Source organism: Rhamphochromis longiceps, linkage group LG2 (assembly GCF_057381845.1).
Source record: "Rhamphochromis longiceps isolate RC_006_pf linkage group LG2, R_longiceps_female_GT1.1, whole genome shotgun sequence".
NCBI classification, from domain to species: Eukaryota; Metazoa; Chordata; class Actinopteri; order Cichliformes; family Cichlidae; genus Rhamphochromis; species Rhamphochromis longiceps.
The window spans coordinates 27697989-27725937 of NC_140558.1; the positions used below are offsets into that span (position 1 = coordinate 27697989).

The following is a 27949-nucleotide window of genomic DNA, read 5'->3' on the forward strand; positions in this document are numbered from 1 at the left end:
CACCGGAGTTACAAAAGAAACTTTCTTCATTCAAAACGGAGCAGAAAAAAGAAGGCTGCTTTGAAGAGGGTTACTTCATTTGTCTTTCTTCATAAGAAAAAAATAGGGACAAAGTTTTTGCATATTTTGATAACACTGCTAAATCTAAAGCAAAGAGTCCCACAATAGTAAATACTGACTATATTTAGGAAACTGCCCTTTAATCATAACTGACATTTTAGTTTATTACTTCTTCTTTTTTTAATTATTTGTTCCTTCGCTGTATGAGGAGAATATTTCATCTTCACCCATTCATACTCAAAACAGGTTAATCTAGTACAGCACTGTCTTTATACAACCTAGAGGTATTTTCTAATCTTTTTGTTCCTTTTTAACTCTTGAAAAAGCAAACACATTTACTCAGATGACTGTGTGTCTTTTTGCAAACTGTAAATAATATCACTGTATTCATATACAGAATATAAAAATCTTTCCAACAGACAAAAGAGGAGGAGGGGACAAAACAAAATAAAAAATAAATAAATAAAAAAAAAAACTACCGATGAGGTTTTCCAGTCAATAGAAGAGAGGCAAGTATGCAAAGGATGGTTAAATTAAAATATTAATAATTAAAAACAAAGAACAATTACGACACTCAACACTTCACTTTGTTCAACGGTGAAATTTACAGTGGAACTGGTTACCGAGTAAAAGCGTGTCAGGAGGCCGACGAAAAACCAGGTAAACTGAAGGCAAATCAAAGATGCAGTGTACCTCCGCTCCTCTGAAAAGCAGGCCGTGTGTGAGAGTAATGAAAAGTATATAAACGCGTCATGACAGACGCCTTGTATCATGGACAGTGGGTAGATTATTATACAGATGCATCACGATAAACAAGTTTGGGTCTTAATAGAGGACACGCGTAGAGATCGCACAGGTGTACTGGTGCCTGTGCGAGTACTGTTGGGAGACGTCGGATCACGTAAGAGCACCATGTTGGACTTAAATATATTTATATATATCTATATCTATATAATTTGGAAAATTTGTTATTTGTTGCGCCGTTTCATATCACATTTTTTAAAATCAGATAGTCTAATTTTTGTCTCTTTTGGCATTTGTATCAGTGGTCCAGCGAACAGGTAAGCAACTGAAGGAGTAAGAGAAGGCATGCACGAGTCTTGAGTGGAAGCCACACAAACGAGGAAATAAAAAGAAGAGACGTGACTATACACTTCTACCTCTGGGGTGCTCCGCTTCTCGTAAGAACCCAAAGACACTCATTTGTATTAAATAGAGGAACAGTTTGAGGAGACGTGTCTTTGGATTCTTACAGCCAATGGGGAGCTATTGTGGTACCTTACACCTCACAAAGAGCAGTAAGAGGCAGAAATTAGCATCACAGCTAAGGGGAATGTGTCTTCACTTGTGTGTGTGTGTACAATTTTCAAAGGTCTTTTCAGCAAGTGGTAGCCAGGGATTGGTGTATAGGAGGCTGGAAACAGCGAACATGCTCCACAGTGGAACTGTCCGTCTCCACTGCCTTCATGTACTTGTTCAGGATGGCAAATATCTCATTGTTGAGGATCTGGTACTTCCTGATGCGATCTGCCATCTTCTTCAGCGGCTACGGAAGAAAAGAAGGGATGTATTTTTTGGACTTATAATTGCAAGTCTTCAGCAACAAGGCAAAATTGAGGATACGCAGCAGATAACGTGTACCCACCACATTTTTGATGATCTCGTCCTTGCCATCCTGCCTTTGGACTTTGAGCAGGTGGTAGCAGAAGTCGAAGAGGTCAAAGCGACGCTGCTGTCCCAGCAGCACGATGATGGCACAGCCGGCCCAGTTCAGCCCATCCCCAAAGCACTGCCTGTAAGGACGAGCACAAACAACACGGGGAGGGGGCGGAGGGGTGCGCTTTCATTATGTGATGCACAACTCGAGATGTGACAAGTCTGCAAAACAATGATGCAACAACGCTCTAATGTTTCCAGCTGCTCTGGCGACACAAGGGAGCAACGCGCCATGGAAAAATCCTCCCTTTGTCTGGGTCCAAACTGCTGTCACATATACACAGCCCGCCCCTTTCAACTTATTTTCAGCAATCTTATTCAAGGAGGGTGATGTAAAGGGTGTGTAGCACAGTGATAGAAAAAAAATTAATTAAGGGGAAGAAACTAAAGAAGTCACATAGTGTGTATTGAAAAAGTTTCTCCCAAAACTTTTCCACCCCTTTAACTTCTCTTCTGATTTGCCAACTTTAACCTTTTTATCAGAAGAGAAAAATACTGCTGGACCTGTCATATCAACATCTGCACCAAAATGGACCCAAAGAATAAAACAAAGCAGGTCAAATTTAGCTTAAAAAAGGAAAATACATCAACAGCCATCAGAAGCCATCAACACATGGCTGTGGGGAATTTAATTTTCACCATAAAGCAGCCGAGGTCAACAGACACTCTTGGAATCTACCATTAGTTTGCTGATAACTGCAGACTTCCCTTGAATGACTTTTCTACTGTCGCTTGCTGCTGTGCTTTGCAAGTAATGACTTTCTTTGCCAGGTGTCACTTACTCTGCCGTGAACTCGTGCGTGCCCACGGGGATGCAGTAGACGAACTGCATGGCACTCCACAGGCGGTGGAACTCCATACATTCGTCGACATGCATCACACCGTTGGTGGGCGGAGGACCGCGCCACACCGGATCCTGCAGGAAGCTGCGGATTCGCGTTAGGATGACCTCGAACATGGAAAGGCCACAGCACAGGCGCTCTTTGGTCAGCAGGTCTCCCTCCCGCGCAATGGCAATTTGCTGGTAAAAAAGAAAACAGGCAGAATGCTCAAGGATGAAAATCTAAAAGAGAAATCAGACCATTCACTTCCTAGAGAATTTGCCAGGGGATTTTTGCCACTGCTATCCTCCTCTGTCGCTTGCTGCTAGAAACTTAAAGCTGATTACTCAGCTTTTTCTTTCCTCCTCTGAAAATCCGCAGGCTTCTAGTGTAAGTCAGTCAGCTTAAAGGATAATGCTAGGAGAGAGAAGAGAAACTTTCCCTCCAAAAGTCTAAAAAGTCTTTAGAGAATTTAGAAAATTGTGGGAAAGATTGGCAGCTTAAAGAGAAAATTTTTTGAAGACCAGCTATGAAAATTGTGCAAATTCCCTTGAATTATTTATTTATAATCAATAAATAGTTAACAATGAAACACGCCTGAGAAAAGCAGGAGGAAGGGGTCGCATGATTAAGCTGCAAGACTATAAATATGTCCTTTCAGGTCTGCTTTCATGCCCATCAGAGCGGATGTTGAACTCACTTGCGGGGTTCCCAGCCTCTCAATTAGAGGCACGAGGTGGAGAGGGGCATACTTCGCCTCCAGCCGCTTCATCCTCACCTCCAGACGCTCTCCCTCTGTGCGGCACACAAATACCAACAGTTGCGGACGTATTTCAAAAGAAAAATGCTTCTCAGATCATCCCAAACTTCAAACTGTGAGTAATGTAATTTGCACCCGTCTGCTTTTTAATTCACCGCTTCCAAACTTGTTGTATACCTTTGATGTAGACTCTGGGAAGAATGTTCTGGAAGGGAGCGGCGTGAAGCAGGTCACACACTTCCTCCTGGGACTGAGATTTAAGCACAACACAGACAAACAGCTCATTTTAATCCAGGAAGTCGCCCGCTGTTATTCTCTACGGATGCCCTGACAAAGCATGCAGACAGCCATGAGGCGGCTTTTTGCTGAACTTCTTAATTTAAGTGTTTTAAGACATATTTTTGAATGCCTAACACGAGCTCCGAACCACAGGTCTGTGCTGACAGATTAGTCAACACAATGTCAGGCTTAGGGAGAGTGGGGAGATAAGATAACTGAATTAGAGTTTGGCTGTGTGGATAATGATGCTACGATTATCAAGCAATGATGACAGGCCAATTTTAAAAGGATTATAATTTGTAACACTTTAAGCACAAAATCCCATCTAGTCGGGTTTAGCGGCTCGAGGTCAAGTTTACAAACATCTTAATGAATCGAAAATGTCACGTGGCTCAGTGCGTGGTTTTTTGTTTGTTTTTTTGCCATTAGAGACTAAGGAGCAATTTCAAGCGGTCAGAGCGATCGTGGTGGTGACTGTTTGTCAAGACGACAAGGTACAAATCAAAGAAAGAGCAGAGGAGCAGCACCTCGAGACCTCGGCTAAAAAAAACAAAAGAAAGAAAAGGGACCGGCTAGAAGAAAAAGCCATGCAACACGCACTCGAATGAACGCACACTTAAGAGACAAACAACACACAACTAGGCTTTTAGTAGACGCACAAGCAAGTGCAGCCAGACAGAAATGGTAAAAAAAAAAAGAAGAAAAAAAAAAAAAAAAGAGTGAGATCTGGGCAGCGTACAGGCATTACAAGTGCCCAGAAGTAAAAGACAGTCATGGAGGCAAAAGTGCAGAGTTTAGCACAAGAATGTGCGATCACCTTCTAAAATAGTTATGATTCAATGTAAAAAACATTTCCTGTGACAATTGCAGCTTGATTGTCTGTCTCACTGATTTCCTGCAAGATTACTGAAAGCTTGCAATGTGAATATCGTGAAACGTGTCGGAGAGGTGAAGCAGAAGCAACAAATTGTTGCATACGTCTTAGGTGCACTCTTCAAACACTCTTTTAGTTTCACCTCATTCTTTTTAAAAAAATGAAAGATGTCTCAGTGCTTTTGCTTCCATGGCTAATTGAAGGTAAACTGCGTGTGTGTCAAACTAACACGGAAAAAAAGAGAAACAACAGAAAACAGCAGCCCAAACCAACAAGAGATAAAAGAGCAAACATATTTGGTCATGCTGTCATTTTCTGGTAGCCAATAGGAAGACCTGAATCCTTACCACCTGTGGTAGTTGCCAGCGTGTAATGAAAAACAGAATTGTATTTCAGAAACGTAAAAAACCCTCACACACAATCAGAGATTAAACACTTTGGGGCGTGTGGACTGGGAGCCTGATGGCTTCTGACCGTGGTGTTTGATTTAGCGAGTGAATCAACACCACAAATTGGGTGGAAACCTTCAGGCACCCAGGTTTGTTGGTCACCCACATTAAAACAAGGCAGTCAAGAGAACTTCATTTCAGTGGTCCTGTTTACTGAGCGTGCTCGGAGACCACAGACAGAGCTATCAGAGGAATCTTTGAGAAAGCAGTAGTAACAAAACAAAAAAAAAAAAAAAGAGAGAGGGGGGGTGTGCAATAATCACATTAAAGCATTATGGGATTTTGACACTTGTAAAGAGAAAAGTCCTACCAGAGCTTGCTCGATGAGCAGGCAGAAGAGGATGGCGTTTCCCACCTCCCTTAAGCTCTGGAAGACATCCGTCTTTAGCTCAGCATACTCAATGATATCCTTAAGCTGGTGGTGGAAGAACTCCAGGATGCCTGGAATGGCAGATGGAGAAAAAGACAGGTGTGATACGGCGCTCCATCTGCATTTTTAAAGATACGCTGATAACATCTATACTCTCCTACAGTCTAGGAAGCAAGCGCCTGCTAATATCTCGTTATGTCATTGATAATCTCTTGCTAGCGGGATGAAATGCGGTGATGTCAGTGGGTCCACGCGGCCTCTCTGACCCACATTTGGTCTGAGCATCGGAGCCTCGCAGCAGAGGACAAGAGGATCATTAACTGCTGTCAGTGAGATCACAGGCAGTAAGCCAGGTACAGACCTCAGGGTACAGAACATCAGTAATCTACAGATTACTAAGCCCTCCTCTTAGGGATATTCCATCTGACTGCCTCTAATCTGCAACCACAGCTCTAGAGTCAAAATGCATTAAGGCAGGTCACGGAGTGCACAAAGATGTAAAAGAATTAGGCAGGTAGAGGATTTTTTGTGGTTTAATTGGACATTGTGCACAACCCAAATGGCTGAGAACAGTCGTGTTCCTAACTGTATTTTGTAGTGGTTCATATGTTGTTATCTAGAATTGTACTGCTTTCTCCAAGTTATGGCTGAATCTTATTCCAGTACTGTTGAATGCTTCCAAGATCTGACTGAAGCCAGAGAGGCAGTCTGTGCAGGACTTTCTCCAATAGTGAGCGGCGATATCTGAACCTGGAGGAAAATGTGACTTAAACTGCTGTGCTATGCATCAAATAAATAAAATATCTGTACCTATAACCAGCTATAAATAGTTAGTGCACATTTGTTACAGCACTTTTGTTTCATATTTCTTCATTATGTAAAGAATACTGTGCAAAAGCCTTGAGCCATGCATTGTTTATTTATATTTTGCTCGAAAAATAGGAAAATAAGTGCAGTGATTAACTGAAACATGTAAAAACATAAATGAAAATTTACTATGTGAGGCAAAAACACAGTGTATAGAACTCTAACAAGCTTGAAAGCCAATTTTTGGTTTGACCACCTTCTTCAACAGTAGATGACTCAACTGAAAGGCCAGACGCATGCTCTCAGCTGCAGTGTCAGGTCTGGTTGCTGGATTTTTCTCCACTTTTCTAGTTTCCTCATTTTTTTAACCACACACCATGTTAAGATATAACAAGTTTTTGGATAAGAGCTCTTTGGAAATCAGTTAATTTGTGCAAAAAACACTATTTTATGCCTGTCAAACTGTGTTCTCTTTGGCAACTTGACTAGACTCAGCTATGAAAGTGTCTTTTTGCCTTTTTGTGACAGGCAGGTAACAAAGCACCTAAAGATACAGTTTAAAATTGGTTCTCTGCTAAGTTCTCTGTTTTGCGCCTTTTATATTGTTGAAAGTGGCTCAAAAAACAAACAAAACATGTCCAACGTTCAAAGCAAAACTCTGATGCATCCTCAAAAAGCGTGCAGAACAATTGCTCAAGAAAGTAAAGCAAAGCATTTTTTTTTAAATGAGGGGCTTTTGCACAGTACTGTAAGTGCATTAAAGTAGTGTGAAGTTATTCTGACGCTGTGGTTTTCAGGCTAAATGATCTGCGATGATAAAAATCTCATATTGAATGTGCTAATCCGCAGCCCGTTTATCATACTTGACATATAAACTCGTGCTTGGTACACAGCTTGATGAGAATGGCATTAATTTTGCAGATATATTTCAACTAAAATTGTGGTATGCTGGTGGTACAAAATTTCACAGCAATCAATCAGGTATTGCTCAAATTTCAAGTTTATGTCGGTCAAAGCACCAACCAATATGCAGACCATTTAGTTTCTTTTTCTCTGATTGCCCCCTTATTCAAAAACGGCTTAATTTGACTTACCTGAAGTCAAATAAAGAATCATATTTAAGCAAAGCGAACAAAGACAGCTCATGTGGAAATGTTAACGCAACAAAATGTGCTCCATTCATTGTAATTTTGGGGAACTCACCTGGGGAGCCGTACTCGTGGCGCGGTAGGCGGCAGATCTTGGGCATGACTTCTATCAGGGTTTTTACATACTGCAGTATGGTGCCCTGTAACTGTAAAGTGACAGAGAAGATGGATAGTTCACAGCAGGCGAGGGGAAGAGAGGGCACAAAAAGGAAGGAGAATAATAACTGTGAGGATCCAGCACACTGAGGGGGAGGACAGCATGCTTTTCAGGATGGAAAATGAAGATAAATACCAGGCTCTTGACAATCTTAAGCAGCTCCTCCATCACCACAGCGATGCCTTGGTAACCAAGGAGGTGGCAGATGGTCTTGAAGTGAGGCGGGCCAACAAAGTTTCTGTAGGAGCTGTATATGTGGGAGTATGCAATGTTGAGAGGCTGAGAGGGAAAGAAGAAACAGACACAATGTTATTCTGAAGCAAGAGGAAGTTTGCTTTACACAAAAAATTACAAGTCTTTACTATAATATCACAGATGGTACCGCACCTTAGACCCATACAGGTAGTAAGGCTGTACGTTGGCTGGCTTGTCTCTTTGAGGCTCCTGGGTGAAGGGAATAGCCGTCCGTACAAAGCTGAACAGAGGGAGGCGAAAAAAAGGTAAAGAAAAAACACAAAAGGTAAAAGCAAATAAAATATATTCCTGCAAAACAACAGCGTGAAACTGACCGGTTCGTGGACCCGTTGTAGCAGTAGTTGGGGAGGAAATCAAAGTTGAGTTCCCAGAAGACGTGGAGAGTGATTCGTCCATAGGGGGCGGAGACATTGTGGTTAGCCTCGCGGAACATGGCGTCAAAGCTGTCCAGCGTCATGTGCTTGGACAGGAGGCGGTGGGTTAGCCTGTTAACCTCCAGCAGCCATTCCAACTCCTGTCCAGACATGCAGTGTGAGAAGGATGATGCGCACAGGACACAAAAATAGATTGACGATTTTCACTAGTTTCCCTGATGTTTGAGCTCACCACTATAGAGGTAAGATCCTCGCTCTCAAAGCGGCTGATGGCGTGGTCCAGGGACTTGTACATTGCTGCAGAGATCCTCTGGGTAATCAGACGGTTCAGGTCAATCGAGCGACCCAACAGCTGCGTGAGACAACAGGGATTGATGAAAAATACAGTGTGAAAGTCAGACTGGTGGTTAAATAAATACAGATACAGCAGATGTGTTTTCATGTTTCTGCTACCTGCACGTGTCTCTGTTTGAGCAGCGTCTCGTAGCGGTTTGATGGAGGATACGGGATGATTACGCCGTAATTTTTACACTCAGCTCTGAAGCGCTTGTCTAGGAGGACACTGAAGAACACATGGCATATGAGTTTGTAAAGTCTGCAAAGAGCGCTTAAATATCTGCCAATAACTCTAAAATACTAAAGTCACATTTTCTTTTTTTACCTTCCAGCCATTGCTTTGTAGTAGGCAAATATCTGATCTGCTAGCTTGTAGACAAACTGATCAAAGCAGAGGTTTACCTGAGAACAAAGCAAAGAAAATGGTTATTAGATTCAATTCAAAGTATTTATTGTCATGTGTCACGAGAGAAAAAGGCATTTCTCTGTGCAATGAACACCCACAGATGCTGATAAATATATACGATAGAAATAGAACATATAAATACAAATAATACAAATAAATGAAGACAGAAAAGGAGACAGAATATGGAGATTTGAAACAGAGATGTGTGCAAAAGAGCTATAGCTTAATATGCTGGCTTAATATGCAAGATGGCCTGATGTGCAAAAAAATATATACCGTATTTCCCGGACTACAAAGCGCACCTGAATATTAGCCGCACAAGCTAAAATCAGGGGAAAATCCTGTTTTGTACATACATTAGCCGCACCTGACCAAAAGCCGCAGGTGTTTCAATATTGACTTATCATATGTAAGAGAATATGCACAAAGCGAATTGTCAGGAAAGAGATGGCTGTTTGGAGACACACCCCTTTTATTAATATTTTGAAAATCAAGTTATGGGTACATATTTGCACATGTAGTACATAACAGTAACCTACAGCACACCAGAAAAATAGATTCGGACTACCTTTTAGGCTCAGGTGCAGTGACACGGCTTTAACAAGAAGAAAAGTCAGTCATTCACCACCATCTTCCTGCGCACTAAAACCACCAAAGTCCTCTTCTCCAGTGTCGGATACGAACAGGCTCAGGATGGCTTCGTCATCCACTCTCAGCTTCTTTCCTTCGTTGTCACTTTCAAAACCAAAGATAATCCTCATTGTCATTGTCAGTGTCGGAGTCGAACACCCTCTGAAGGGCCGTGGCGGTGTCCTCCTCTTCATCATGCAGCAGTCCAGCCCTTCGAAATCCGTTGGTGATCGTGGATGTTTGCACACTTTTCCACGCTGTCAGAATCCACCGGTAGAGTTGAGCACAACTTGCTTTTCGCAAGTTTATCGCCGCTCATCATCCACGCCTCCCGCTGAATGCGTAGCGCTACTTTGAAGTTTGTTTTTCGCGCTACTTGTACGGCACTATGTTGCCTGGCGGATGGACATGTGACCAACATACCACCCTTGAACCCCGATCCTTCCGCCAGGCAACGTAGTGCCGTACAACAGCGGAACAAACAAAACAAATCGTCTTATGATATCACAAAAATCATGGACAATCTATAGAAAAGCCGCACCTGACTAAAAGCCGCAGGGTTCAAAGCTTGTGCAAAAAGTAGCGGCTTATAGCCCGACAATTACGGTATATTATTACTGTTCAAAAATGGGTCAGCAGTTCAAGAGTCTGATGGCAGTGGGGAAGGAGTTGTTGAGTCTGGATGTTCTGGATTTCACATTTCTGAACCTCCGCCCAGAGGGCAGAAGTGTGAACAGTCCGTGTTGGGGGTGTGTGGGGTCTTTGAGGATTATTAGATTAGATTTATCCCTTTAAATTTCCATGGGAATACTCCTAATGGTGGCTATTAGAACTTACCTCAGCCTCGATTTCATCATAAAGGAACTGTTTCTTGAACTTGGTGAGAGCGTAGTAGCCACTGTCATTATACAAATCTAGAGGGTACAGCACATACCTGAGAAGAGATAGTGGGAGTTAAAATACTGCTCTTTTTTAAAGTCATAATCAATGAGTGTTTAACTGATCTACTTCTTACTCCATCATGGAAGGCTCCTTGGTCTCCAGGATGTGGTCAGTGAGGATCCACGGCATGGACATCTCAATGGGGAACTGGATTCTGCGGCCCATGGTGAGCTCCAGGAAGAATTCTCTGAACCAGAGCTGAGACAAGTCACAGCACTGCTGCAGGGCCTCTGTGTGACAGGACAGTGGCAGGAAGAAGGAAAGAAATGGCAGAAAAGATTGGCAAGCATTAGCAATGTTTGCTCTCATTGCTCTTCCTCTGCCTCACAAAGGAAGCAAGAGTAAAAGCTGTTAATAATGTTAGCTGATGCTGTGGAGTATTCATTCACTTCTCTTCTGGTTTTTCCTTTGACAACTTGGTCTGTTTGAACTTTCAGAATTCCAGCTTACCACTAAAGTTGAGCAAATGTGTGAAGAAGAAGGACTGCTTGTGGAAGTCTTCTATGGCTGTGACTATGGGTCCATCAAGGCTGCTCCGCAGAGTCTTCTTGGATCCACTCTTGTCTGCTATTAGGGATTCCAGCATGGTGCGTACCATGTACAGCTGTGGAGGAGAGAGACAAAGGTTAAAATATAAAAAAGTGGAAACCTCCTTTTTACCAAGCAGCAACCTGGGTGAAAAATGAAGCCAGTATAGAAGTGTAAAAAGGAGCCACTTCCACAGGCACTAATGTACAAACAGATGAAACAGAGATGCAGGCTTTAGAGCCGAGCGCTGATAACAAGCCAGATGGTGTCTCTCCTCTTTAGTCTGGAGGACGCGGTGTGCGTGTTTTCCAAAAAGAATTAAAAACTTCGATTAATCTGACCACAAAACCTTTATTCGGTGATTATGAATGACTTTTGGCCTAGAGAACATGCTTCTGGATCGTGCTCTTTTTTGCATGATTGCACTCTAACCTGCAGATAGCAGGTTGCAGATAGTAACTGTGCTCACAGACAGTCATTTCTGGAAGTGTTCCTGGGCCCATACGGTGATTTCCATGACAGAATCATTCCTGTTTTTAATGCAGTGCCACTCAGGGGCCCAAAGATCATGGGCACCCAAGAGCAGATGGTCTGCCATTTTTGAGACTGGTGATGGCATCACATTCAAAATATGCTAAATTTTTTATGAAATAATAAAATGTTTCCATTTAAACAACTGATATGCTTAAACAGTAGTGTATATAACTTTTACACTCATTGCATCAGACGAATATGAGTGGACAAAAGCTCATGTGACAGACCATTATTACTCATTTGAAACCTTTATGAAACACGACTGTCAGCTGCAAGAGAATTCAATATTAATGAATCAATGGTACGGAAGTAGAGGAAGCAAGAAGAATGAGTTGAGTAAAGTTTGACTTATCTGACTGTCTTGTTTCACTTAATGCGCCTTATAATCCAAAAAATACAGTTACTTCTACCTTCCTTTAGCATGTCCAGAAGTATAACGTTTTGTGCGATGGTTAGCATCTTCCACTGCCTTTGACGTTGCAAAATGGTTTGTCAACATTTTTGCGTTTGTTGGGGATAAACTTACAAACATACAGTGCAGCACTTCAGAGTCACACTGCTAGCGATCAAAGATTTATGTAAATTTGACAAGCTGAACGCATTCTGTACTGTACAGGAGAGACGGCACGGAGGAGACTGATTGACAGTAGTCTAGAGCCAATCGGGAAACAGAACACAATGCACTGTTAAAAAAAAAAAAAGCATGCAAAATTGCACAAAGAAATTCCCGAAACAGCAAGGCCGCGAAAGGTGAACCTCGTTATAGCGAGGGACCACTGTAACTTGAGAGAAAGCTTCATTTCTAATTTAAAGATAACACCTTTACTCAAACCCACACCCCAAATCTATGTATTTTAAAAAGTCATAACCTTCATGAAAATGTATCAGACTCCAAACAGTGTCAGTTTCTTTTAAATGGGAACACCGTGCAGCATAACTCACGCAACTCTCACACCACATGTACATTTTCAGGTTTTGCAACTGCTAATAGGAAGTTAAGCTACTTTAAAAATCTCAGTAGTTTCAAAGATAATACATGCAGATCTAAATGCTTTCACTACAGACTGAACACCATTCTTTAAGCACCCTGGTCCGTTTCACGTCTCACCTGTGTGCTGGAGGGTCCGACGGCTCTACGAGGCACCTTGATATCAAAACCGCCTTTCGGGTCCTTCTCACCCCTCAGACAGGGGTCATTTGGAGGTTCCCTGGCTCCTTCCCAGTCACAGACAGTTTTTCGAATGGCCTGGAGAACGCTGCAGAAAAATGTAAAAATACTTCGTCTGTTGTTTAGTCTGAAACAAAAGAAACGGATGCATTTGTGATTGCATCATTTTTGTACCTGATGAGAACGTTCTTCTTTTTGCGTACAGCCTGGCGCAGAGGTTCTCTAAGGGTCATTTGGGCAAAATCCTGCAGAGCTGCGTAGATGGTATTCCTAATGGCCTGGTTAAACACAGACTCCATTCGGCCCATCAGAACCTTTGGGACACATAACATCGTTTATTGCATCACCTAATTTTAATGCCGCTTTAATGTCAATTGTGCAAGTTGCATTTTTGGAAATAAACTAGTGAAAACTATGCTTGTGTCAAACCATGCACTCAGCTGAAGTGCAAAAAAATATCCAGATAGTGAACATCAGTGAGAGTGCTACTCATATTTCAATAATCTTTTACCTGCAGCCCTTTGATCATGGCAATGACCTCCACCAGGGCAAACTTCTCTTCACTGGTGTAGTTGTAACGTGTGGCTCGCTCATACTCCTCCGCCGTGCCTGGACAGTCCTTATTACAGAATTTATCCGTGGGATGTACCAGTTTCCATGAGTACTGAAACAAAGGAGAGCTATAATTAGATCAAAGCCAGAACAATAAATAGCAAAAAAACAACCCACATCATACGTCCAAAACCCACTCATATTCACACTGACGGCCCCACAAAGCATTTTCCCTACCCACACAGGGATGCAATCAATCCCACGCTTTACTCACAACTTCCATGACATGCGTGCTCCACTTAGACAGCAGCTGCAGACCCCTCAGAGCCAGGTCGAACAGCTCCCTGTACTCCTCGTCTGACTTCTGGCTGTCCAGGCCCGAGCCGGTCACCACTTCGCTGTTGCTGTAGCGCGCTAGCTCGGAGATGAAACGGATGTGGTCATCCCTGATCTGCACCATCTGCTCGCACAGGTTGTACTGCGGAGAGATGCTGCTCTGAGTGCACGTCCACCTGGGCACAGATGGGAAAAGAGGGTTGGGAGGGAGTGTGTGGGAGTTTGGTCATCAAGGAATTTTACTTCGGCCTGTAGTTGTAGTGGTGGAAAAAAAAAGAAGAGTAACATCCAGATTTCTGTAAATTACACCGGTGGATGGGTTTGCTCACTTGGACTTGTTTTCTTCATAGTGTGCGCTCGTCTCAATGTAGCGTGACAACTCGATCTGCATGTCTCCAAACAGCGGCACCACTTGCAGCTGAGAAACAAGAGTGAATGCCTCACTTCGTGGGATAAACACAACAAAGCGTGTAATGGGAAAAAGAAAACGCTTAAAAGCCCTTACTTTGAAGAACTTGTCGATCTTGCTCAGGTTGATCCTCTTTTTGGCATCTAGTTTATAGATATTACTCACATTCCCATCCATCAGGTACAGACCAAAGCCCATAACCTGTCAAAAAGAAACGGAAGGGGAAAAGACAAATTGGCAAAAAGACGCCAGAAAGAGATAGTTTCGAAATGTTGCGAGCTGGCGGCAGATAACGATGTCAAACGCGCGCTTACCTTAAGCAGCATGTGTTTCTCGCTAGGCGTCAAATACATTTTGTTCTCATAATAGTCTACACAGATGTTGACAATGTCTGCCAAAAGCTCCTCGTAGCCGGGAATCACCTCCAACTGTTGATGCAGGCACTGCACGGAAAAAGCGCGACACAACAAGTCACCTTTAGATAAACAGTAATGCACTGACAACACAAGAAAGGAGGACTCACTGTACCCTGTGCGTACGTGGGATTAAGCATCAACAACAACACAAATAAAATAAGATCGAACACAATTCAAGAGGACCAAAAACCAGCAATACACTGAGCCGTAACCCCGGCAGCTGTTAAATCTTAATAAGCAGACTTTCAATGAGAAACTTCCTGTCGGGTCAGCGTTCAGCAAGTTAAAGGCTGATTTAGGTGAGAACAGCCACACTAATTACATAACAGCTCCTCTGCTCTGACTAACATTCAGGCAGCAGCTCTGTGACACCTTGAGTACAGCTGTGAGTCATTCATTCGCTCAAGTCATTATCCTGGAGCAATCCAAGTCACCTGCTGTACTATCACCAGGATATTTAATTGTATTTGCAATAAACCCCCAATTAAAATGTCTATTTTCACAAAGATGCACTAAAAAAAACAAAAGAAAGATGGAACCTAAGTCATAGTCTTTTATTAGCCACGCATAATCCCCGCACTGACCTGAGTGATCCTGTTGTGGTTCGCTAAAAACATGGAGAGATTCTGAGACTCCTGGATGGACTGGGGATCAGCCATCTTCCTCAAGAACTGAGCTGCCCTAGAGGTAGGAGAGGAGAGGAAAGTTAGTTTGGCTCTGCAGCGTGAGAAAAAAACAAAACAAAAAACGTACATTTGAATCTCTTTACTTAGGGTTCACTACCGTTTGTAGGCAGAGTGATCGTTTTTGACGCTACACTTCATATTCTTCAGTTCGTCCAGCACTGCGAACATGTTGATGAATTTGCCCAGAGTGAGCAGATAGGCCTCAGACACGAAGTCTTTCCTCCTCTCGGCGTGGCACAGACGCTTCACTTCGCTGCAGAAGCGTTCTATGGCTTTCCTCTGATAAAAAACAAACACAAAACCAACTGATTATCAACAGCTCTATTAATAATGAATACATATGCATAAAAAATGTTTAAAAACCCTCCTTTGTCTCTATAAACATAAACATACGTTGGTCTGTTTAGTGCTTTATCATAGAGTTTCATTGATCTAGTTTATGTAATCTTAAAGTAGGATCTTACCTGGAAGTACATGAACTTCATGAGCTTGGTCACTTCGGGCTCTAGCACTTCCACCGTTTTCTCGTAGATCTCCACTCGGTTGGGCTGCTCGTTGCATTTCACCTAGCAGACACAAGATGGTGCCATCACACAGCCTGATCTCACAGCAACAATGCACCACATATACTTTCCCCCAGGTAACATATTAGCTGCTCCGATCCCCCACGACCCCACCCCACTCCCATCTTTTTGCTCCGTTTTCCCAAAAATCGCGATTACTAAACATTTTCGTTTAAAACTGTAAACGTCAGTTTTGGGGAACTTTGTTACATGTAACAATAAAATCATTAAGGTCACACTGCAGACCTGCGGGGTGTACTAGGAAACAAGATTAGTGAGGTATGCTCAGTTTAAAGTTAGAGTTCTTTCTCTCTCTCTTTTTAACCCGTCTACATCGCCATGGCAACTAACACTGAACGCTGAGCAGGTCCAGCTTGCGTGGTCCTAATTTGCTGCTCAGTCCAGCAGCTGACAGGACAAAGATGAGTGAATCGATCGGCCAATTTGTAGACTTTTAATGCTTAAGAATATCCAATGTGTGAAATTGATTTCACTCTCATCTGGCCACAATTTCCACATCTTCAGAATACAGGACAGAGTAAGTCCTGACTGTAGCGAGAGCGACTTAGCCATAAACAGCATCAATGAGGGCACACTGAGTAGGACAATATGAACATACAAGTTCGCTACATTTGAATGATTTTTTACAGCATCCTCCCACCTTGATTTATTTGCAGTGTTTGAAGTTTGACTTTCTTTTAATAGTCTTTATATTTCCTTTTCTCACATGTTCCTCTGGGAGTTAAGTGGGCAGCACTTGAGGGTCAGTTTATGTGAGCGTGCACAGAGAAAGTCTGAACAAACAGAAAAAGCCGACAACCACCCGCTGCAATGCCTCTGACTGGGGTTTAAGGTTTCGTTGAGCCAGCTAATGTAAAAAAGCCTGACTGTGTTGAACTTGTGACTGCACCCCTTTGTTAAGGCAAATGCTTTGCAGTCTAATTCGGTTTGAATTTTTTACGTAACAGGGTGGTTTCTGATTTTTTTCCCCCCCTTTTTATTTATAGCTAAAAATACAGCTGTCAGTGAACCAGAAGCTCAGCTGCAGGCAGTGTTGTTTCTGCTCTGTAGAATCACCACCGCCTGCAGCTGAGCTTCTGGTTCAGTGGCAAAACGGTGCAAAGTTAGGCAACCCAACTACCAACCCACAACTCAAGCCTGGCAACATCTGCCTTTCATACGGCCTTTTTGAGTAATTGTTCCTTACAGTGAAAAGACAGTGTGACAGCTTGAATAAAACTCTGTTATGATGGTTTAGCATTAGATCTAAAGGTTAAGATGTGAGGACATGAAGGAAGTGATCATTAACCTGGGGAATGGCTCTGGAACAGCTTCTCCATGTGTAAAGCATCACAGCATATTCATGTCCTTCCTCCAGCATCTCATTCTGTAGAAATAAACAGAACAAAGACATTTAATTCCTCATGCACAGCTGAAGTCACGCCAGAACTAGATACCTCAACAAGCTCAAGATTATATCTACATTGCTGTGAAAAAGTATTTCCCATCTTCTTTTTTGCACATGCCACATTTTTTTTGTTTCAGATGATCAAACTAATTATTTTATTAGACAAAAACCTGAGTAAATGCAAAATAAATTTTTTTAAATGATGATTTTATTCATTAAAACAGTAAAAATAAAAATGACCCAACCGTACCCGGCCCTCTGTGAAAACCTCCCCTCCCCCATTAACTGTTAACTCATTAATTAACTGTGAATTCAATTTCACATGCCACACCCAGGCCTGATTACTGCCAGCTCTTTCGAATCAACAAAACACTTAACTATAACCTCTCTAACAAACTGAAGCAGGCTACAAAAATCTCATCTAGCAACTCATCAAGCTTTGATCTCTAATAAAATGAAGAACAGATGTAAAACACTGAAGTCTGGACGGGTTACCACGTCATCTGTAAAGGTTTGGGACTCCAGTGAATCACAGTGAGAGCCATTATCCACAAATGGAGACAAAACTTTAAACCAGGCAACCAAAATTACTCCAAAAGCGCATCGATCACTCATCTAGGAGGTCACCAAAGAACCCAGAACAACACCTGAAGAACTGCAGGCCTCACTTGTCTTGGTTAAGGTCGGTGATCATGATTTAAAATTCAACAAGAGGAGACTGGGCAAGAATGTCACCTGTGAGAGAGTTCCAAGGTGAAAAGCACTGCTGACCACAAAGAACACAAAGGCTCGTCTTACATTTGCCAAAAAAAAGCCTGGAGCACTGTACCCAAAATCATTTCCCCTAGGGATCAATAATGTATTCTGATTCTGATTGATGATCTCCGAGACTTTCGAGGCGAAAATCTTTTGTGGGCTGGCAAGAAGAGAGCTGAACTTTGTGGAATCTTTGAGTGCCGTTACATCTGGTGTAAAATCAAAGAGAGAATTTCATATAAAGAACATCACACCACCAGTCAAACGCAGTGGTGGAGGTAGTGTGATGGACTGAGGCTGCTTTCTTCTTCAGGATCTGGATGACTTCAACCCATGAATTCTTCTCTCTACCAGAAAATCCTGAAGGAGAATGTCCAGCCATCAATCTGTGCACATTTGGGATACACAGCAGGACAATGATCCAAAACACGCCGTAAGAGCACCTCTGGGTGGCTCAAAAAAACCAAAAACCAAATAAAGGTGTTGGAGTGGCCTAATCACTTAAACCCAATTGAAATGCTCTGGCATGGCCTTAAACAGGCCGTTCATGCTTGAAAACCCTCTGATGTACCTGATTTAAAACAGCTCTCTAAAATTCCTCCACATTGAGGTGAAAGATTCACTGCCAGTTATTGCATACACTTGATTGCAGTTCTTGCTGTGGCACAGTTAGGGGAAGTTTAGGAGAACTGCTTCTAACACAGGGTCAGGTAGGTTTAGATAGCTTCTTCTTCCCTAAAAAACTGCAGTTGGTATTGACTCAGGTTATCTTTGTCTAACATTAACATCTGTTTGAAGTGTGACAAATAAGCAAAAAAATAAAATAAAAGATATCTAAAAAGATATCTGGAAGGGGGTGAATACCTTTACACGGTACTATATCTTAGTAACAGACATTCTGCAAAGCTACTAAACACATCACACATCTCAGATTAAACCCACATTGCAGGACTTGATAAATATTTTAGCAGGGAAACATTTCATCCTCTCAGAAATAGGAAAGACAGATTCCTCCATCCCTGCGGCTAAAGGACGAGTGCCCCCAAATAGCCTGGCCTCAACCTGAATGTGACTTCCTCGTTGAACCGGTTAAATAAAGCTCTCACTTCCCCTCTTCGACAGTCACATCACATTCTCTGTTCATTCACAATCAGGGGAGGGATGTTTAGTGCTCGGCTGCCTCTCTGATTCACCAGCGTGTGAGTGGAATTTGTGTCTGCAAGAGTGTGCGTGCGTTATTTTTATGTGTGTCCCGCCACAGGCCGAGCCAAATGATAATCAATTCACATGAAACGAGGCTCTCTTTAAGGGCACGAGGCTGCTTCCCACAGTCTGCTTTGATTTTACTGAAAGAGGAACAAAAACTACTGAGTTGAGACCACAAAAGACTGAATTTCACTAGTTAGCTATTAAAGGAAAAAAAAAACAGTGGAATGGAGAGCAATCCCGTGATGTTTATTTTAGTAACCAGCGCCGCAGGTCTCACCATGCTGGAGTGGACTGTGGCTTGCTCGATGTAACGGGCGATGCCAGTCACAAAAGCATTCCTGTCTTCAAAGTTGGTGTCAAAATTTGCCTGCCGAAGGAGAGACAAAAAGGGGTCAAAAGACTGTACACTGAAAAGGACCAATCAGCTGGGGACGATGGTAGGTGGCAGCGGTGGCGGCACTGTGAACCAGTGCGTACCTGGTACATAATAGAGGAGGGAGGGGGTTCAATGCACGGCTGCTGGTCCGGGAGCGGCAGCTCCTCCAGCAGGTCCACGTTGGACAGAGCATCCTCCAGGGTCACGTGGGTCGTCATGGTAACGAGGTGTCACTCAAACAACGCCCCAGGCTGACATAGAAAGAGAAAACAGAAGGAAAGATAGGAGTTAAAGAGGCACCGCAAAAAGGAGGAAAAGTGCTTTTGTGATTCCCAAAACAGAAGGTCTCACACGAGTACTTCCTACTGCAGTTTTACACATATATGTCGGCAAACGGGTCAAAAAGTTACAGGTGAAAATGACTTGGTCAGTCACGACACAATACTTTTTGCAATCCGGTCGTTAAGTCTGACGTCACTAGCCGTGTCTGGGCCTAAACTCCGCTGCAGGTCCATATATCAAACGATCACTATGGCATTACTGAGAGTTGAAAAACTGTCTAAAGTCTTTCATCTTTAATAAAATGATCAGCGTTCTGCTCTACCAGGTGTAACAATTGAGTTTAACATCCAGGCATCCATGAAAACGGAATTTATGACATTTAACGGAGTTAGAAGTTAGCAGGAAGTTAGCTCGCTAGCTTCCATCTAAATACAATATAGCATTCCTGACTGCGGGGTTTTGGAAACAAATTAAAACGTACAGCTCTGCTATCACTTCCAGCATAAATGAAGACAGAAAACTAAACAGCAGTGACGTTTGTAGGGTTACTGAAGTTTGGCTAGCTGGTATATAATGATGTGCTACGTGACCGCTAGTGACACAGCTATGTTAGCATAATATAAACAAGCTAACTTTTTTTCCACTCGATAAAAGTTAACGTGAGTGTTCTCGGTGGTCAGGAACAAATGTAATCGCATGGCAGGATGCTGTAAAAGGACCAAACTTCAGCCAGGAGAACAACTGAGATAATCCATCCACAATACGAGGTTAGTCATTCATATACTGCTGCATGGGCTGGGCTGTAGTTACATCCTAAGGTTTTAAAAACTGAGCTTAAATAAATGATTAGCGGTAATAAAAGCCGAGGGAGGTCAACAGTGATTACTGACTGTTTTAGGAGCTTTTTGAGATTAAATAGAAGAAAATACATAACATTAAACATGTTAACAACACAAAAGCCATATTAAACGCAGACTACTTTAGGTCCGGAAGTAGGATTCGTCACGTCATCACTTAACAATCGGATAGGCTCTGTATTGCACTGACATGTACTGCAATTTGGGGTGGCTGTAGCTCTCATCTACTGATGGGAAGGTTGGTGGTTCGATCTCTGATCTTTGCTCCGCCAGTCTGCATGCCAAATATCCTTGGGCACGATACTAACCCCAAGTTGCTCTCTGGCGCATCAAAGCACTTACATAGAAAGAGCTTAGAAAAAAGTGCTTGTATAAATGGGTGAATGAGGCATGTTGTATAAAACACTTTAAGCTCTCAGTCCATTTATTACCTTTTTCAATTGTAAATTACATCCTTAAAGTTATATTTTGTGAGTAACCGTTTTTTAAACTGTGAGTAAAACCTGCCATAACACAGAATCAAGTCTGCTATCAGTCTACGGTTGCATGGGGTCAATTATACACTCTGTCAAGCTAAATGTGTCTTTTCTGTTTGGCCTGATTTATTGTAATTTTGCTAAGGTAATATTATATCAGGAGGTGAGCCCTCTTGTTAGTAGAGTAGTATCTCCAGAGTATTTTCATGTATGTGTTTCTTTTCAAATAATAATAATAAAATATCAATATTTGGTGTCCTCGATACAAAAAACCCAAACTGACACGTGATACTGTGCAGCAAAATGAACCTGGGGTGCTTGTCTCAATCGGACAGAAAAGTCAGGGGACAACTGATCAAGAAATTACTGAATAAACAGATAAAAATGAATAAGCAGGTTACACTCTAGCAATTCAAATGCATTCTATAGTCAGATACTGCAGGGTTAAAGGACACATACACCAGACACTGTCTTAGTATGTCTAGACAACTTCATTTCCTCCCATGAAACCCTGTTTTGGTGCAGAAAGTGTGTGCATTCACCCTGCACCTGTATCACTTGGGGGGAAGAAAGGGGAAGAGGCCCCTTGCAGTTTCCTTTTTGGCTTTTTGCTTGACTAGAAGAATATCTGAAGAGCATAATTCATGAAATGCCAAGACCTGGAAAATGCCATTGATCTGGCAAAAAGCAGAAAACGCTTCGAAAAACAGTGAAAGTTCGACAGCAAACACAAAAACGTGTTATCTTGTAAATGCGGCATTGGCAAAATCTGCTTTCCTGTTAAACTCTCAAATTGCTGGCAGCTTTGTACTTTTTTATCAATTCAAATAAATATCAGGTGGTATATATGAATGCATGATTACGATTTCACACTGCAGGATAACGTTAAAAACTACACAGTCACAGCCAGCACAAGCAGAGAGGAAAGTGTGAACACCAAAATACAAGAGAGGGGAAATTGAAAAATAAAATCCTCCAACAGTGGGAAATGGGAAGTAAATGCAGAATCTGCAAAACCGTCATTTTGTGACGAGAAGCCTACATAATGAGTTCGCCGGCTCTTGGTCATCGGTAATGGTCGCATATGCAGGCTTAACCAATGATCACAAATGATCTGAATAGAAAGTGGGTGGGGTTTCCTGTCATATCAGACTGTGACATTTTTTTCACATGGTAGGCCACCAGTCAAACAGCACCGAGTTCTCAGACCTCACCCAGCTTCCAAAATATATGCACACACAGTAAAGATACTTTATATGGGTGCTGCAGCTCTGTATACAGTTTACACTGCAACACAAAATAAAGAAGAAGAAGAAGAAAAAAAAAAAAAAGAATGTGGCACAAGTGGGTAAACGGCCACTTGGCCTCTTTAGTTAGCGCTTGTGGATCAGACCACACGGGCTTTCAAAACTCAACCTTTATTTTGATCTGAACTAAAGACCCATAAAGTTTCGTGAGTGTATGTTGTGGTGTTACAACACCACAAAAGGAAAAAAAAAAAAAAACAACAACTACCAACCTTCTGTCACTATTGCAGTACTTCCAGCTACAGCGGGTCTCATCAATATCAGATTTTACCATGATCAACACACGTAAACACGTACACAGATAAGTATAATGATTACTGGATGCTAAATGTAGGTTGTTCCACTTCCCGTTTCTGCTATTGTGTGAATAACCGCTTCTTTAGTTGATTATCGGTGACATCATTTTCCATTATGGTATAGAGTACCACTCATTTGCTGAGCGCTATCGCCCTTTAACTGCTCTTTTTGTTTCTGTTCCATAATTTTAAGTATGACGTTTAATGTGGACACGGTGGTTGTGAAACAGATAAAAGCCGGCAGTGTATCAAGGATGTTGTGTACCAACTTATACTCTACACGTGTGTGTGTGTGTGTGTGTGTGTGTGTGTGTGTGTGTGTGTGTGTGTGTGTGTGTGTGTGTGTGTGTGTGAGAAACCCCTTTTTTTAAACGTCTGAGGATTTTGTCATCTTGAACAGAGTGTTTCCTGTATTCTTTACACTGCTGTGCTGCTTTACAACCTGGATGCGCACACTGCCTGATTCTTTTAAGACCTGGCTGGTTATTTATAACCATTCGGCATACAGAAAATGAAACACGCAGCTCGCTACAGGGGCTTTGTCGGGCAGACAAACGCGCTCAGTGCTGCTAAACTCCCATCTGTGCATGCAAATACAGACGCGCTCTAAAGCCTGGGTTGGCTGAACAAACTTTCCCACCCTATACAGGGCTCTGTTAAACAGTAGGTTTATCTGTCAGTCTCTGTGTGTATGTGCATCTTCGCCCAGCAAAAAGGGCCCCTTCATTCCCTTCTGGGCACTTGGAAACCTAGTAGAACAACCAAAGAGGGACAAATGAGGCAACGAGACAACAACTCGCTTCACAAAACTCACACAGTAATATTCCCTCCCCCCCGCCGAGTTCACGTTATAACTGCAGCCTCTATACATGAAGAGCTCTGGTCTGATGTCTTCGTGACAGCACTAAACAATGAGGTGGTGAGAAGATCCCAGAATATCATGAATAAAGCAGAGGAAAGGAATGAGATGCAGTCAGAACATGGAGCATGATGTAACAGGCAGAAAAAAAAAATAAAAAAAAATATGACCACTCTGCGCTGCTAGGCCTTTGTGTAATACATCTTGCCCGAGAGGAAGACAAAGTGAGAGAAAGTGTGTCAACTCCAGCCTCGCACCACTCCATGGGATCTCCCACCCAAGGCTAGCTTTGTAATACACGCAATAAGACCATATGTGATCAGCATTGAAGGCAGGCACAATACGGATCTCGAGCATTTAGTCACGCATGCGATCATTTAGAAAACGTTCAGCGACACCAACTAACTCTGCGGCTAAATGTGCGTCCCAGCAGCGTCTGTGCAGAGCATCCTGTGCAGGGGACGGTGTGTGGCTGAGGTATTTCACAGGCTGGTTGTCATTTCTGAAAGCAGCACAAGAAGAAGAAGAAGAAAAAAAAAAAAAAACTGCTTTCATCTTATGATTTCTGTGATGTCATGCTTGCAGAGATGAATATAGACTAGGGAAAGAACAAGAGCATGCCTCGCATAACCATCAGCAAGCTTGGAAAGTACAGACAGCAAACGAAAAGTGAACCAGGTGTATCTAGTTGTATTTATGTTGGCAACTTTATGAAAATACATTTGTAAGTGGTGATAATAATAACTTCATCTGACTGCTACAGTTCCACAACAGCTTGCGCTGCTTCCTTTTTCTTTGTCTAGTTCGTTATTTATATCTAGACTCATTGTCTCGCTGTGTTTCTCAAATCAGTCAACTGCAAAATAGTTGTACTTGTACCCTGAATCACTGAGCTGTTTCGGGCAAGTAACAGTTGTGAGGTGGGACCTGCACATATTGTTTTTTCCTCTTTGGATACATCCCACAGGATTTAGATCTCGGAAATCTGAAGGCCTAATCAACAAATCGGACTCTTGCAGAGCAAATTGTTCTGCTAAAGGAGAAAATGTGCTGAATGCTGTTGTCTGCCACAATGTTTAGGTAGGTGATAAGTGGAAAAATGAAACTCACATGAGTGATAATGACCCCGAGGTTTCCTAGCAGAATGCTTTCCTGATGATCACACTGACTTATTCCAATATTCTAGCTTATGGACCTATATAGCTTTCCCAGGTAAACACTGCACACATATAGCCGACCACATGATGATTAATCAGAGCAGCCCACCATTGGCCACTTTAATGCTCACATGCTTCCTGTGAGCACAAACAGGGGTCAGCATCATGGCCAGAATTAAGTTTCCAGCAATTTGTGTTTCAGCTCTTCACACAAGTAAGCCTTTCCTTCCAAAAAAAAGCATTAACGAGCCTTGTTACCTGACAAAGAAACTGCCGTTTCACCAAGTTTTTGGTTGGCACTAACTACTGCACACCAGGAATACCCCACAAAGCCCTCTGTTTAGGAGGTGCCCTTAATTAGTCTTCTAGCTATCACAATTTGGCATTTGCAAGTTCTTACTGTTGACCAGTTTCCTGCTTCCAACACATCTTTCACAACGGACTACTCAGTTGCTCCTTAATATACTGTTTTCTGAAGAACTCTGGAGATATAAGGATGTTTAAATATTAATTTTAACCAATTTAATAGAATGGAACTGGTATGAAAGCAGCACATTGGTATTGTGGTTTCCACTATTGCCTCACTGACAGAATGTCTGGTTTGAACTCCAATCTGGGGCTTTTCTGATTGGTTCTCTCCAGTTACTCCAGCTACCTAACCCTAACCCAAAGGCATGCTTGGGTTTAGGTTAATTGGTGATTCTAAAATGACTGTAGGTGTCTCATGTCAAGAATCAGCCTTAACCTGTTTCTTGCCCTATGACAGCTGGGATAGGCTCCAGCCCCCCTCACTACCCAAAAGCAAAATAGATAATAAGCTAAAGGATATAATTCAATCTTCCCTTTTACGTTAAAGGGAACTGCCTGGTTGCACTCACAGCATAGCTCTTAAAAGGAGAAACGGGGATGAGATGAGTTTATGAGTCAATTTTAACCACTCATGATTTATTCTCAGCAGATGGTTCAAACAGGGATGTTTTAGACAGCTCCATTTCTAGCTGTATACTGGTTTAGACCACATTAGCCTGGCATACAGCTGGTAACTAGCCTTAGCAGTTCAGACATCTCTCTGTGACAATAATAGCGGGATGCTGTGGTGGTGTTTAGATGTGTTTTTTCTTCTAATTTTAAAGCATGACAAACATGACCATGACCGACTTCACAGTAAATGATTTGATGGTTTTTCACTTCAGGTGGCAGTAAGCCAACTTTCGTAGAAACCAACCTTGAATTCACTTCAGTAATGTTAGCACTTGAGTTGCAACTAATTATTATCTTATATAATGATCGTAGCATATGTATGTATTAACCCTCTTAGACACAATTGAATCTGTAACTTACTATGTAAACTGTCTATGTTACCAGGATTATTAACATCTATGTAGCTTTTGGGAACTTTTTTTAATACCAGTCAAATCTTTACAAATTATAAATGTAGGTGAAGTACCTGACCTGAAAAATGAACAACATTATATGTATGTTGTTGACATTTCGTGTATGTTACGTGTATGTGGCTGACATTACGTGTACTTGTTAGTTGTTGACATTAGATGTACACTACATGTACGTTGTTGACATATGTGTATGTTACATGCATGTTGTAGTTTTTGTAAACACATTTTGCTTAACAGATTTTAGTGCCGTGGTACTCTGGGTTCATTGGAATGTATATCTGTAAATAAATGTCAATCAAGCAGTGATGCTACTAATGCCAGTAATTGATTACTTTATCTTATGCAATGAATATGGATTTTGCAAAGAAGACAAACAATAAACCTATGTATTTATCTATTTATATTTTAGTGTATATGAACAATACTTTTTGCCATTTGACTGAATACAGTGCAATCATGAAAAAAAAAAAAAAAAACATCATAAATTAACATATGTGTGTGTGTGTTTTAACACATGAGCGAGGTTAGCAAGCTAATATTAACAATAATACCTGAATTGCAACAAATTATTCTTATTAATACTACTACTTCTACTACTACTGACAACAATAATTGTTATTATTATCAATCTTAGCAAATTACACTTTCAGAGAAACAAGAAACACTCGTTTTAGTCAGTCAAAAATGTGAAGTTTTCCCGTAAAACTATCACAAACCTAAAGAAGACTCTTTTTAAAAAAAACAAAAAAAAAAACAATCCTAATTTTACCTGACTATTAATGGCACCGGGTTTCATTTTCATTGTGGTTTTAATTTTGCAATCCTTAGTGTTAGCAGAAGCAAAGCATCAAGATTCAAGCATTACATCACTGCTTGTGGGTGAGGGTCTGGCATACAGATTTACAGCTCAGAGAGTCTGCAGCAATGGCAGGCTTACATTTCTACCCAAACTGGCAGGTTCGTCTGTAGGAGAGAAATGGAAAGGAAAAACATCTGGGTTTAGACTAAGCCTGTCTGAGACGGAAGTGGGTGAACCTGTCATTTGAGCACAAGTAACGGCCCTGCCTGCCTGCTGGTGTGATAGCTGTGAAACAATCCTGTGCATCTGGCCGTGCTGTGGCCTGTTAGTCGATTGGAAAGAGGGGAGAGGACCTTTAAGGGGGGAAAAAATTAAAAAGCCAGAGCATCGTCGTGAAATCGAGCAATCTGAAACACCAAAACGTTATTTTTCGACATCTTTCTGTGTCTGTGCAGCGAAACGGTTGTTATCAGCTCAGAAAACCGTGGAGCCTTACGTGCTCCATCATTCATCAGTGCACTTGCCACACAGGCACCCTCTCCTCACCCCACCCATCTCAGCGTGAGCTACGATGCCGATGTAAGCTAACGGGGATCCCATTCATGTGCCACAATTATCCACGATAAAGCGGGGCGCTCGATCCCAATCAAGTCCCTCCTATTTACAAGGATCCCCCTATTGTTACATTTGCGCACGGACAGATAAGTAAAGGGAAAGGATGTGAAATGCGAAAAGGAGGCAAAATAAAAAGAAGGGGGGGGAAAAACAGCACTCCAGTCTCCAGCCATCATCACTACCCAAAGCACATCACCAGCCCCGTTCATCTTCTTCGCTGCGTCTGCATCCATCGCTACTTTTTGCCACATACCTGAAAATTGCATGTCCGTCCGGCGACAAACTAAATCGGGCGGACCGTGTCGCGGTCTGCGACGGCGAGCCAATGTTTCCTAGGTTTTTCTTTTCTTTTTTTCCACGTCTTCTATGTCGACTGATGCTCTAGTTTCGCCCAGTACCAACCCGGTGCTAATCCACCCCACACAAAGAGCAGAAAATGGCTGCAAGTGCATTTTCTTAAAGAGACAGTCACAGTGGAGCACAGGCGATGATGAGAGGAGCCCCGACATGTTGATTCGCTTCATTTGAGCTAGTTTTCTGCTTAAAAATACTTTGGGTACGGATAAATACACAATGCGTTTC

The 27949-nt window shown here is 42.1% G+C and overlaps 1 protein-coding gene across 2 annotated transcripts; it reads right to left on the bottom strand.

Moving 5' to 3' along the window:
- Positions 1–499: 499 nt before the first annotated feature.
- cyfip2 (cytoplasmic FMR1 interacting protein 2) lies at positions 500–27791 on the bottom strand. 2 transcript variants are annotated; one of them, XM_085420896.1, is made up of 30 exons: positions 27621–27791; positions 19427–19576; positions 19227–19316; positions 16886–16963; positions 15478–15579; positions 15111–15292; positions 14912–15008; positions 14226–14354; positions 14008–14112; positions 13832–13920; positions 13441–13678; positions 13126–13278; positions 12789–12928; positions 12555–12702; positions 10835–10988; positions 10458–10614; positions 10280–10376; positions 8732–8808; positions 8524–8632; positions 8303–8422; positions 8011–8210; positions 7829–7916; positions 7577–7720; positions 7340–7430; positions 5270–5400; positions 3535–3607; positions 3298–3392; positions 2559–2797; positions 1706–1853; positions 500–1606 (listed from the first exon to the last, which is right to left on the bottom strand). In XM_085420896.1, exons 2-30 carry the CDS (start codon positions 19541–19543, stop codon positions 1439–1441), a joined length of 3759 nt encoding a protein of 1252 aa, XP_085277022.1. In that variant the 5' UTR covers positions 19544–19576; positions 27621–27791; the 3' UTR covers positions 500–1438. The 2 variants fall into 2 exon arrangements, with proteins under 2 accessions (XP_085277022.1, XP_085277031.1); XM_085420905.1 differs by lacking the exons at positions 500–1606; positions 1706–1853; positions 2559–2797; positions 3298–3392; positions 3535–3607 and adding an exon at positions 3615–4860.
- Between the last annotated feature and the right edge of the window lie 158 nt (positions 27792–27949).

What these genes read in the sequence shown, in the direction of transcription:
- cyfip2 (XM_085420896.1), bottom strand. Translation starts at nt 19,543, where the DNA reads ATGACGACCCACGTGACCCTGGAGGATGCTCTGTCCAACGTGGACCTG. An exon ending in ACCACAACAGGATCACTCAG is followed by an intron (nt 14,355 to 14,911) that starts GTCAGTGCGGGG and finishes TTTTCCGTGCAG; the next exon opens with TGCCTGCATCAACAGTTGGA. An exon ending in ATGATGAAATCGAGGCTGAG is followed by an intron (nt 8,809 to 10,279) that starts GTAAGTTCTAAT and finishes CTTTGTTCTCAG; the next exon opens with GTAAACCTCTGCTTTGATCA.